Source organism: Xyrauchen texanus, chromosome 23 (assembly GCF_025860055.1).
Source record: "Xyrauchen texanus isolate HMW12.3.18 chromosome 23, RBS_HiC_50CHRs, whole genome shotgun sequence".
Classification (NCBI taxonomy): domain Eukaryota; kingdom Metazoa; phylum Chordata; class Actinopteri; order Cypriniformes; family Catostomidae; genus Xyrauchen; species Xyrauchen texanus.
Genome location: NC_068298.1, coordinates 16629066 through 16641398, shown reverse-complemented (window position 1 = coordinate 16641398; position 12333 = coordinate 16629066). Strand labels below are relative to the sequence as shown.

Here is a 12333-nt window from a genome sequence, read left to right as displayed (position 1 = left end):
ATTCTTAATAACAAGTATTTAAAGACCCCATAAGTTCCCTTTGACCAAGAAAACATCATTAAACAATTCAAGCATAAGGGATTATGGGTATTCTACATTTTCTCAATTTTGAACTCAATTGTTTGAGTTATCAACACTTAAAAACTATAGTCTATAGATTATTAAGATAAATAAGTTCAATGAACATTGATATTGAGTCACGAGTCCATAATGTTTAATTAAGACATATTTTCCAGTAATGACAACATTAGGGTTAACACTGCTTACAACAGTACGTGGCTTGATTTTAGACTTTGAGTTTGTTTAAGGGTGCATGGTAACAGGATCTATGCTAATTGTAAAATTATAAAAACTCCCATGTCTGTCATTGGTAGAGTCCCCTTTCACACTTCTGGGTTTTCAAATGCGGAAGTACATGACTACAGGGTAACTTCGATAGCGGTGAACTGGAGACCATGGCAAATATAATTTTGCTTTCCCATTTGCTCCAACATCAAAAGAAAATTAGATTATTACATTTCCACAACTTTCAAAACCAAGAAAAAAAACTACGACTGTCAGAAGTCAGAATATGACAAATTTACTGTCACTCTCTCAGCAGCTGTTAGAAAAAATTACTTGGGCTTTATTTTTCATCACCTCACTTGCACCTCACTGTAGTCTTGCTTCTTTGGTTTGTTGTTGCAACATTAAACTGAGCTGGGTGTTGGGGAAAGAGGCTTAGCCTCCCTGTTATAATGTGTCATGTAGCTAAGCCTATGATTTTAGAGTTTGTTTGTGCTCTCCAGAGCTGTATGTGTCTCTGAGGTTGCTGTGAGTTTGTGAGCGAACTCTGGCAGCTGCATGTTTTTATGAATGGAGGCAATGAGGCTGTAATAGGCTGAAAGGATTATATATACTTAACCTAATTATTTTTCTCTGTGGCTTTTCTCCTCAACTCGCACTGCTGTACTGTCTCATAAGCACGTTCTGCATTCACTCCGGGTTCAAAACATCTGCCCTGCATGCTCTTTTCTGTCAGCACTGTCCATCTCTGTATTTTGTATTTTTTTTTAAAGATACAGTTCTGCATAGCAGGGGGGAACAGAAAAGTGTTTTCATGCATTTTTGCATTATTTCCTTTTATAAGGGGAAGTATGTATAGGCCTTAATATCAGTTACATTTGGGTTGTACTTCTGCATCAGGTTCTCTGCACTGATCAGCCTTGTCCTTTAAATGTCATTCAGACCATATGTGCGCCTGTAATGGCCAGGACAGTGTGTCTATTCATGAGAATTCCTCATCTAGAGAAGTACACAGTGTCCTTTTTCTGATTTTTTTGGTTTTGTTTTCTTAAGAAGAGTTTCAGAGATTTAATGGCTAAATAGGTCAGTATTCAGTTTCTAGATACAATTTCTAGTCTGAGACCATGTTAAAATGGAATAAAAAAATAAATAAATTAGATGTAGAAATACACAAAAGTTTTATGATTTTGAAAAATATGCATCTAAAATTTTAACAAGATTTTAAGAAATATACAACAAAATGTTAACATAAAATGACAAAACTTTCTAGATACTTGAAATTCATGACATTTACATGAACATGACAAATTTTTGCAATTCAAAATGTATGTGCTGTATAGCACGTTTGTCTGTAGGTTTCCAGTCAAATGTCCAGCTGGGGGCTCCAAAAGCAAGTCAAATGGTGCCATATTCATACAGGTCCTTCTCAAAAAATTAGCATATTGTGATAAAGGTCATTATTTTCCATAATGTAATGATAAAAATTAAACTTTCATATATTTTAGATTCATTGCACACCAACTGAAATATTTCAGGTCTTTTATTGTTTTAATACTGATGATTTTGGCATACAGCTCATGAAAACCCTCAGATATTAAAGTCATTATTTGAGTGAAAGTGAATAAAACACACATGGAATTTTATCTGGACACATGTTTAACAAGTTTTGCAGAAATATAGTCACGTTTTCACTATGAGGCCAGGTTGCATTAAAAATAATCGCACACCTAAAAAAAAACATGAACAAGATTTCAATAAATAGTAATGTTTCAAGCATCCATCCTCCTCAGACTTTGAAGGAAATTTTTACATTTGAAAGAGGATCACTAATCAAATGCAAGTAAATTTGTGACATCAACCATATTATCAAATTTGAACAAAAGGTCAGATTTCTTTGCTACCATTGAAGTGCACAAGATGCTCTTTAGAACATTGTCAAATCATCCTGGGATAACATGGATCATCAGGTTTTGCACAAACTTGAGTGCATGCTGTCATTGAAGCAAAATGGGGACATACCACTAAGCAATTCTGAAATGTATGTACATTTATGCAGTATTCTCTCAAATCACTTAAATTGTTGTGTCGATAATAGAATTTGAATTGCAAAATGTGGTATGAAAGTAGAATAATGCAAAGTAGAAGCGTGTACACTAATGAGACATTTGGACCCCACTGTAAATATGATTATTAGTACTAAATATAAATTTGGATTTCACTGAAACAGCAAACCTGTTTTCCAAATGCCTTAAAGAAGGACTGCATTTCTGTGAATCGATATGGATTTAGTTTCAATTCTGCTTCTGCTTTATGATTTATTTTTATTTCCCTATGGTTTTAGCCTCAGCAGGAATAATAGCACAAAGAAGACTGCATATTTAATGCTGTATATTTAAAACTCAGAAAACACACGGCAACTCAAAATCTTTTGACCAAATAACAGCCACTTTTGCCCTTTGTTAAGAAGCAGTGGAAAGTTTCACTTTAATCTGTACTCTTAGCCACATGAAATGCTGCAGTACAAGCTGCAGCAGGCAGAATGCATGTGTGGAGCATGTGCTGTGCTGTTTGAAGCTGCAGTGTGTGTATGTGTGTCGGTCATGCTGGGCTTGCCTGCATGCGTCAGCTCTGTGGTATGAAGGTTATGTTGTGGTGCTCCAGTGCTGCTGAGCGCTGCAGTGCATTGGAGAGAACAGCAGGCTCCTCTCTTTCCTGCCCTGACCTCTGCCAACTGACCATCACACTCCCACTCCTGTCTCTCTGTAGACCAGCAGAGACGGGCAACCAAATTCAATCATGCGTTGTTCTGCATATCAGTCCGATGGAGTTACAGTACTTTACATGCTTTTTCTTGGGGGCTTAATTGAGAACTTTAGGACATTGCCACATTTTGGTTTTTTATTGCAATCGATTTGAATGGTGCAACTGTGTTGTATCAATGTGTTTGCCTGTTGTCACTTCTCCAGTGTTTCAAGGTCAGATTTGGTTATGATTCCGACTATGAAAATGCTGCATTGTTCTATTTATCTCATACACATGAGTCATGACCTAAAGACGGTGAATGTCCATGGAAATTAAATGTACCAGAGGCCCCGTGGCCTGTGGTTTATTTATATAAGCAAAATGTTGCAGTCCAGTGGGACCTGTAAGAAAACACGTCTGCAGAATGTTGCTTAATCAAGGTTTCCATTAGCCATTAAAATATTTTATTTTAGTCAGCAGTTTTTCTTATATTGTAGCCTGTTTATTAACCTCAATTTGATTAATAATCCTTCCAGTAAGAGTAAGCTTAGGTAAAATAGAACACTAAACAGTGATTACTGTAATGATCACTGTAATTATAACATCCAGAGCAGCTGTTGTCATATTGATTTATTTAATCAATAATTCCAAGATCTAAGATTAACTCCTTCAGTGGGTGTGTCTCAAATAGACTGACTCAGGAGACAGTTTTCTGCTTTTAAACACATGTACGTGTGATGTTCAATTTATGGTGCATTACACACAGCATTGTGTACTATTTAGCAGGAGTACCGCTGTCTATTTCACACAAACAGACAATGTAAGTGTTATACTGTCGAATTCTTAGACTAAGACTCACTTGAACAGTTGAATTGTGTACAAACCACAATCCAGTGATGGTGAAAGATATTGGGTTCTCAAACAGTCTACTGCTACACACACTAGTCATATTCCATGTTTCTTGTGCATTCACATGCACTGAATGGCTGAAGGACACTGCTACAAGTAGTGTGTGTGTGCGTGCGTGTGTGTGTGTGTTTGTGTGTGTTTGTGTACAGCTATGAGACCTTGTAGAGACAATATATACTCACCACTAAAACACTTCTGAAATGCCTCCTTTGTAGATCACCGTCAGACACACACACACACACACACACACTCATGCTGTGCTCTAGTCTATATCTTTTGCCCAGCCACCTTCCTGCCATAGAACATCAAAGTAAACCAACTGCACACAGCCACCACCTATACAAGCCTGCGTAACAATTGTACTACATATTGCTGATGTAATTAGTATCGAACACAAGGTTCTTTGTCTTGTCTGTTCAATTAAGATATTCGTTTACTGCTTGAAGTGCATGAGGTTTTGTTTTCAGACTTTCTATACCACTATTTGAAATTAAATATAAATTTGAGTTTTATGGCATTTATGTACATATGTCTGTTAACACTGAGGTCATCTAGATGATAGTGTACTCTTTGAAATTAACAAAATTATCTTATATATACACATACATTTTACAATCTTCCTGAAAAAGGGACCCAAAATATTTAAACAAATCTTGCACTCAAAGACTTAATCGACGTCCAATAAAATATTTTCTAAAAAGAGAATGCCTCTATTACAGGGCTGTACAGTTTTGATATGACACGTCAAATTATAACTGTTCGCTCATCTGCAATGTGTCATTTCTTACTACAATGAGCATTGTTCAAAGAGCATGTACAGTGAGTCTGATGTCTGCTTGACTATTACCAAATCTCGAGGACTCTAACTTTAGCGAGATGGATGGTCGTGGTAATGTTCTCTGGATTTCATCGATTACTTCAGTTTCTGCCATTCTTTTATTTTGTGCAGAATAGGTGGATATGGGTTTTTCATTGGTCTATTCTTAAACCATTACAATTAATGTTTAGAAAATCATTCAAAATCAAAGTAACATTGTTTTTTAATTGCATAGTAGGGAATAAATAAATATATATTATGTATCTGTAACAGGGTTCTGGAGGCAAAGAGGAGGCGGGAGCCGGCAGAACAGTCAACATAACTTTAATTACATAAATGAAATTTAAACATTGTAAACACACAGACACACACACAGCTGCCGCTTGCATCTCTCTCTCTCCCAAACTGGTTCCTCCGGCTCGTCTTTATCCCCCTCCCTGCTGATTATCCCCCGCCCAGCCACGCCCTCATTCTCGTCACAGTATCGTATCTTTAAAAATATGATAATATATCAAAAATAGTGTTAGTAGTACATTGTAGTAATAATAAAAAAGGAATACATTATTAAAATAGTTTATAGTTTAACAATAATACAGTTTCTTACACACACTTTTGTGGGCTGATAAAGTAATTTTTTTTTGTTTACTAGCACTTCAGTGCTAACACCTAAAAAGTAAGCATACAGCCTGCTCTAGCATAAGGGTTGTTTTCAAACAGGTTTCACAAGCAATAGCCCTGTCTTCCATTGGTCAAACAAACAGATAGTTTGCCCCCAACTCACCATTTGTTGAGCCATTGTTGCTTTGTTTAGCTGGAGGGAATGCTTAAAAAAACTGAGAAATGTTTTGATAATGCCACTGTGTTTACACTTGTATTCAGGGAAATCAGCCTACAAATGACTTACTTAAATTTGGCTCTTTATATGAAGCTGGGTTATAAGAGGACGGCTGTGGCTCAGGTGGTAGAGCGGGTCTTTTTTTATTTTACATTTTCAGTTTTTTTGACTGTATAAACACAGTTTGTAATAACTAGACCTGGCTTACACTAAAATGTCAGTTGTATTGTGTCAGTCTATGTTGCATTAATAATTTACTTAATCATCTTGTGAAATCAGCATCTATTTATTACTGGTCCAATTTATTCAGGGGTGTTTGTGTTCGTTAGCTCTACAAGCTGTAAAGATAGAATCGCCCAATTTGGGAAATAACTCTGACTGTCATTGTGAGGGGGATTAGTGATTGTTGGGAGGGCCATGCTTGTACTCAATTAGGGTAATCGTGGTGTCTGTGGAGGGAATTAAACGCAGCAGCTTACATCACACACCCGCATGTTCTCTTCACGCATCACCTCTCCTTTCACCTGCTTACATATAAATGAGATAATTGGCCTTTTGCAGATCATGGAGAGTGTGTGTGCTGGTTTGGTTGAGGTACTTCTGCATTGAGACAGAGATTTTAACTTGGTGCTGACCAACAGCTCAATTCAGATCCGAGTTTCCAGAGGGAAAGTCTTCATTGATCTTACTGTAGAGCAGAAGTTGGGGGAGGGTGCGTACATCAGCCTGTAAAACCTACTTTCTCTTTTACATTGTATTACATTGCATTGCAATTTGTGCCTTTGTTCTTGTATCTGGAGGTGGGTGTTATTAATTCAATTCTCTCTTGCTCTCTCTCTCCCTCTCTCATCCCCTCACCGCAATACTCTCTTTCTGGACTGTATGCCTGCGTGCTGTCTGTGTCTGTCACTGTGAGACACAGACACAGATAATATCTGCCTTAACCTCTCCTCTAATACTCTCAGTGTCTGCTAACTCACCTCTGCTTTATCTCTTTTCATTTTTCTGTCATTCATTCATTTGTAGACCCATACACCCCTCCATTTAGGGATGAGAATCATAAGGAATTTAATGATTCTTGTTTCGATTCTCGGTCCTTAACAATTCTTTAGTACATTTAAGGTAAAAGTATTTTTGGAAATAAGAGATACATTTCTTATTGCATACACTGCCAGTCTTTTGCAAAGGGTGAGATCAAATTTCAACACAACAGATTTTACAAATAAAAAAATCAATTTACTATACTGTAATATTTGCAAAAGTTGTGTTTATACAGACTTTGTAATGTGGTACAGATACTACATGGCATAAATGCATCTCCAATAATTGTATACTAAATAAAAATACTAAACTAAAATGAAATGTTAAAATTAGATTTATACATACATTTTTATAGGTTTCTGCATAAATTACAACAACTCTCATAAAGTATATCTTTAAAGGGATAGTTCACAGAAAGAAAAAAAAGGGTGGAGGGTAATCTGTAATTTTTTACTCACCCTCATGTCATTCCAAACCATTGTGACTTACTTTCTTCCGTAAAACACAAAAAGACAATTTTAGGTACTGACAGCCTCAGTTATGGAAAAAGAACAGCATCAACATTCTTCCAAATTTTCCTGGGTAGAAAATGTTCTTCGGTGGTGACTCCACATACGTGAAGTTGGTTTATAACTTAATTGTATTTCATTAATGTTTCACATAACTTAATTACATTTAGCGCACTATGAAATACATTTTGAAATACTTTTTTCCAAATTCTGTAGAAATGTTTCAGTTTTCCATTTTATTTTTTCAGAATTCTGTGTTTTAAAATGTAATTACATTTAATAATAATAAAGCAAAACTATATAATCAAATAAATTCATGGAATTTTAATAAAACAAAAATTACTTTATTATATTATTATTATATGTAGTCTGCATATGCTACACAGTTTATAAGTGCTCTGCTCTTTATCATCTACACACACACACACACACACACACAGAGTGTGCGATGTTTATAATGCAGTCTTATCAGTGAGCAGCTGACTTCACATTCATTTTGAAGAGCACTACATTAATCTGGATACATTAGAAAACTGCGTTTTTGTTTTCGAAACACTGACATTTTTAAGTGTTTTGCAAAAGTTGCTCATCCACACTGAAACATATAAAAATGCTTAAATCCCCTTACTGCGCATGTAAAAAATCACTGTTCAATGTACGGTCTAAAACGCAAGTGTCCTCGTGTTCACACCAATTCTGAGGAAACTTCCATTACCTTTGAAAGAATGCAGTGTGAAGGTTGTACATAGGTAACATTTATCTTTAACAATGCTATCAAAGTGGATATACAATACAGGTTGCCATCTTAATTGTTTTGGTTGAATGGATCACATGACTGCATCACATGACAACAAATATGTCATAGTTTTCAGATATATCTGTTTTCCCAGTCCACACTACAATGTGAAGACTGCGTTTTCAAATGTATCCACTTGTCAGAGCATTTTCAAAAAGACAAAAACGCTGTCTCAATGTGGATGGAAGACCAAAACGTCAAGATTAAAATGTATTAGTGTGGACATGGCCACAGTTGTAATAAAAATAACCTGTCAGAAATTCCATATAATAAATAATTTTATACAAAACGAACATATTTTAAATATGGGATACGTGAAATCAGGCTACTATTACGCCATGCAGGTGCGCATTTCAGCCATGAAGCAAATTTAGTACTTGTAAAGCAATGAACGGGAGGTGAATTTGATTACATTTAAAATGGCGGCCAGAAATGTAATCTGGGTGGCTGCTGAAAAATTTTCAGTGCAAGAAAAACCCTAGAAAGTAATTCATGCAGGTTTGTGATGCCATGAGAGAGAGTAAACGATGACAGAATTTTCATTTTTGGGTGAACTGCACATTATCATATGAACAACCAATCTTTAATAAGATTAAAGTCTCACAAGCAGAATAATGCTCATTCAAAAGTCTTCTGATTCTCAGTTCCTAACCCCTTCCTCCATCCCCCACATCACTTCAAGTATGCTTGGTCATCACACCATTGATTATGCCTCACTGTACCATCTTCTCAGGGGACCGCATATCAACTGTCAGACCCACCCAAGAAACACGCTTAAATCCCTCTGTGGATCCCCTCCTCCTTCCCACACAAACTTGATATCACCTTCCCATATCTCCACAACTGCCATTGTCATAATTGTGGAAGGAATCAGATAAAAATCTGTTAAATTCTGCATTCCTTTCCCACAATCACTTCATCCTCCCACCTGCATGTGTATGTGACTCAGAGCGCAACGATTGCTTATATTTGGCCTGTGCACAGAAATCTCTCCCAATCCAGGAAAGAGAGAGACACTCGCATGCTTCACTCTCCTTAGAATTCAGCCAAGGAGCAATGCAATGACAAAGAGGGTGGGGAGTCTAACAGCAAAAAAAGTCATCCAAATATTAGGCTCCTCCTGATTGGCCGATCCACCTTGCCTGGTCACAACGCAGCTTCTGATTGGCTGTTGCAGTGTTCCGTGCTCAGAAGCTGCAGCTATGGGGATTTGCCCTTCCTTTGGTCTGCCCTGCCCTGACTTCTTCCACTTCTTCCTCTTTTATAAAAGCGTGTTTATAATTTAAGCACTGACAATGTTGATCACTGCATAGTGTATAGACTCCACAACAAACACAGTTTTGTTTAACGCTAACTTTTGCTGCATCAGTCGTAAAATGACGTTGCTCTCTCCCTCTTCCTGCCTCCTCCCCTCCCTTGCTCTGTCTCTTAATCAAGACACAGCCTGCCCTTTTCCCTTGCATTTCTTCCTGCGTCCCGTCTGCACTCCTCCTCTATCTCTCATTCACTCTCTCTTTCTCACTTGCACTTTCTGCCATGCGCTCTCAGCCTCTCTCTGTTTGTCTCTCACCTCTGTGTTCCCCAGTTACAGGTTTGCAACATAACATTTTTTATTATTTTTTTTACCAGTAGTTTCATATCATCTATGTTTTGTGAAATACTGCTATGCCTAATATTTGTAGGAATTCTATCAGACTTCTGAACAGAAAGAGCTGTCTTAACTGAGTTTGTTGCCTTTGTGTCTTTTTGGAAAGACAGGTTTACCTGCCGTGAACGGACTCTCAGAGCAGTGCGATGAAATGGAGGACGTCGGGACAGGAGGGATGAGAAAACGATTCAAGTAAAAGAAGACTTGCATCACCACAAAGTGCCTCGTCTGGATGCTGCAGCAGCCCGTCTCAGTGTCCGCTGCTCTCCACTTCGGATCGCTCACTTCATCCCTGACTTGAGTGTACAAGTGCTTGGCCTTGGCTTGGGCTATATTTCACCCTGACAGTCAGCCGGCCCATTTGCCTGTTCCTCGATTCCAGCCTCGCCTGCTTGCCATTTCACCTTTTAATACAAGGACACCAGTCCATTAGTCTCCTCTTTGGATTCACCTCTGAGTGTCTGCAGTCTCTCCATCCTTTACGGCCCAGACATGCAAGTATTTTTACAGGCTGCTGTGGCTATAGCAACAGGGCAGGTGGTTCTGGAAGCCTAAAATTAGAGAAAGTCCGTTTTATATCAATGCAAGAGGGCTATTTTAAACCTAGAGCTCCGGCGGGCGAGTCTTGACAGTGGGGCGAGCACTGCAGAAAAATTGAAAGTGCAGCTCTGCTCCAGTTTTAGTACCTTGTTTTCCTGGACAGCAGCTTGAAGATGCACCGCAGCATGTCACAGTGACCTACCCCACCTCGATACACTAATTCACAGCACGCTGACCTTACTTTTAACTGGTTTTACATCCTCATCGTACTTTTGTGATTGTATGCAGCTCCTCTGAGCCCATTGGCTGATCAGCAGACTATGTCCCCTTCATATCCCTGTGAGAGTTAGATTATTTCTGGACAGGTAGTCTAAGGATCCCCTCCTCCCTGCTACTGTGCTAATTTTTTGCAGCTTTTGTGCTTTATCACGCCTGGCTGCCCCACCCAACCCCTCCGTTCACAGAGGTACCGCCATGGCCATCAATGTGACCATGGGCCGCGACACCAAGTGGCTGACGCTGGAGGTGTGCAGAGAGTTCCAGCGAGGAACCTGCTCACGTTCAGAAACAGAATGCAAGTTCGCTCACCCCTCTCGCACCTGCCACGTGGAGAACGGTCGTGTCATCGCCTGTTTCGACTCACTCAAGGTAACCCAGATGCTACTTGCAAGCACACGTACACCAGTAAAAGATTCTTTGTTAATATAGCACTAAATGTGATAAATTAACCATTAGTGCTTTATGTGTTATTTTAGTTCAGAATCTGATAGATATACACACACACAAACACACAATAGGGTCTTTTCCTCATGGCTAACACCTCCAGGCTCTTTTGCTGAGTAGTGATTTCTCTCCTGCTGATGTCCTGAAATCAGCTTTTGAGTGTGTTTGTGTCAGCCTAAAACACTACAGCCTCTTATCATGGCTTTGTCAATTCCAAAATTCTGTGGAGGTACCATAGTACATTGATTGTATTAGATATAATACCATGATACTTTTGATTTATTTCATGATAACTATATTCAGATATTACAATATTTACATTGTACCAAGATATTTTAATAGTCCCTCCAGGAATAAAACAGTTATGCAAATTCAATCAAGCTCTGCGTTATTTGCGGTAGCTTAACATTTTTTATAATTTCCAAAATTTCCAGCAAAAACTGCAATCCAATCACTTTTCTACATATTGACAGCAGCAAAACAAGTTCTTAAAAAGCTTGAAGCCATGAAAAAATGTGAATTTGAAGTGCTCATATTATTCAATGTTGCACTGGAAAATGAGACTTAACATTAATGGCATTTTTACTGTATATTCACTTAAAAATCCCTTATTTGGATAGTAGGGTTGTGCCTGAAGCCGAATATCTTATTCAGAAAGGCACAGTAATGACTTCAAAAGGAATAACGGAATCATACAAATAATATAAGAAATATTTGTGTGACTGATTATCCAAAAATCATGGATGAAGCGACATTTTAAATAAAAATATCCAAAAGTAAAACCTTCGAATCTGTGCAGCCAATATCTCTGACGTGTAAACCTTATGAATGGAAATGCACACGTTGTGATTTCAGATCGGATGAGGGCGGTCTTAACTCCATTTGTGGTCTCTGTTAATTGCACGCATCTGGATCTTATTAAGTGTAACATTAAGAAATTATATCATGTACACTTTCCACTGCTTGAAATGTTAATGTATCACACGATTCACATGTTATTCTCATGTATTTATTATTAGCCTAAACCTGAGCGTAATGTTAAATTCCTGACCTGAAGTGATTTACTGTAATATCGGAGCTCGTCTTTCCGTCTCTTAAAGTTGACCACAATTAGATTCACATCAGTGATTAAGGTAATTAACTGGTTAAGACTTTATTCCAAACAAAAGTTCAAATGCTCCATAGAGTTTTCATCTATTAGGAATAAATCTCCTTATGTAAAATGAAGAAACTGAAACATGCTCCGTCTTCTTCTTCTTCTTATTTAAACTGTGTTAAATTTGAAAATGTTAAGTGTTCTTGGACTCTGGTAAGGCACAATATCAATTTAACATTATTATTATTATTAACTAAATAATGGTGTCCTATCATAAAAAAATTCCTGATAGACTTACGGGACTTTCACCTGTTTGTAGGCTACCGGTATATAATGCATATTTTATTAACCGAAACTATAAATGTAAGAGTAACTCTTAAAAATGGGCATTT

The 12333-nt window shown here is 37.6% G+C and overlaps 1 protein-coding gene across 4 annotated transcripts in view; it reads left to right on the top strand.

Moving 5' to 3' along the window:
* Positions 1 to 12333, top strand: part of LOC127663014 (muscleblind-like protein 3) — a 57480-nt gene that overhangs the window by 9172 nt on the left and 35975 nt on the right. For 3 of the 4 annotated variants that reach the window (XM_052154392.1, XM_052154394.1, XM_052154395.1), the window contains exon 2: positions 9693 to 10770. In XM_052154392.1, the coding sequence (XP_052010352.1) occupies positions 10597 to 10770 (174 nt within the window). In that variant the 5' untranslated portion in view covers positions 9693 to 10596. Of the gene's footprint in view, positions 1 to 9688; positions 10771 to 12333 lie in introns of all 4 variants that reach the window. The other variant, XM_052154393.1, reaches the window with a different exon arrangement.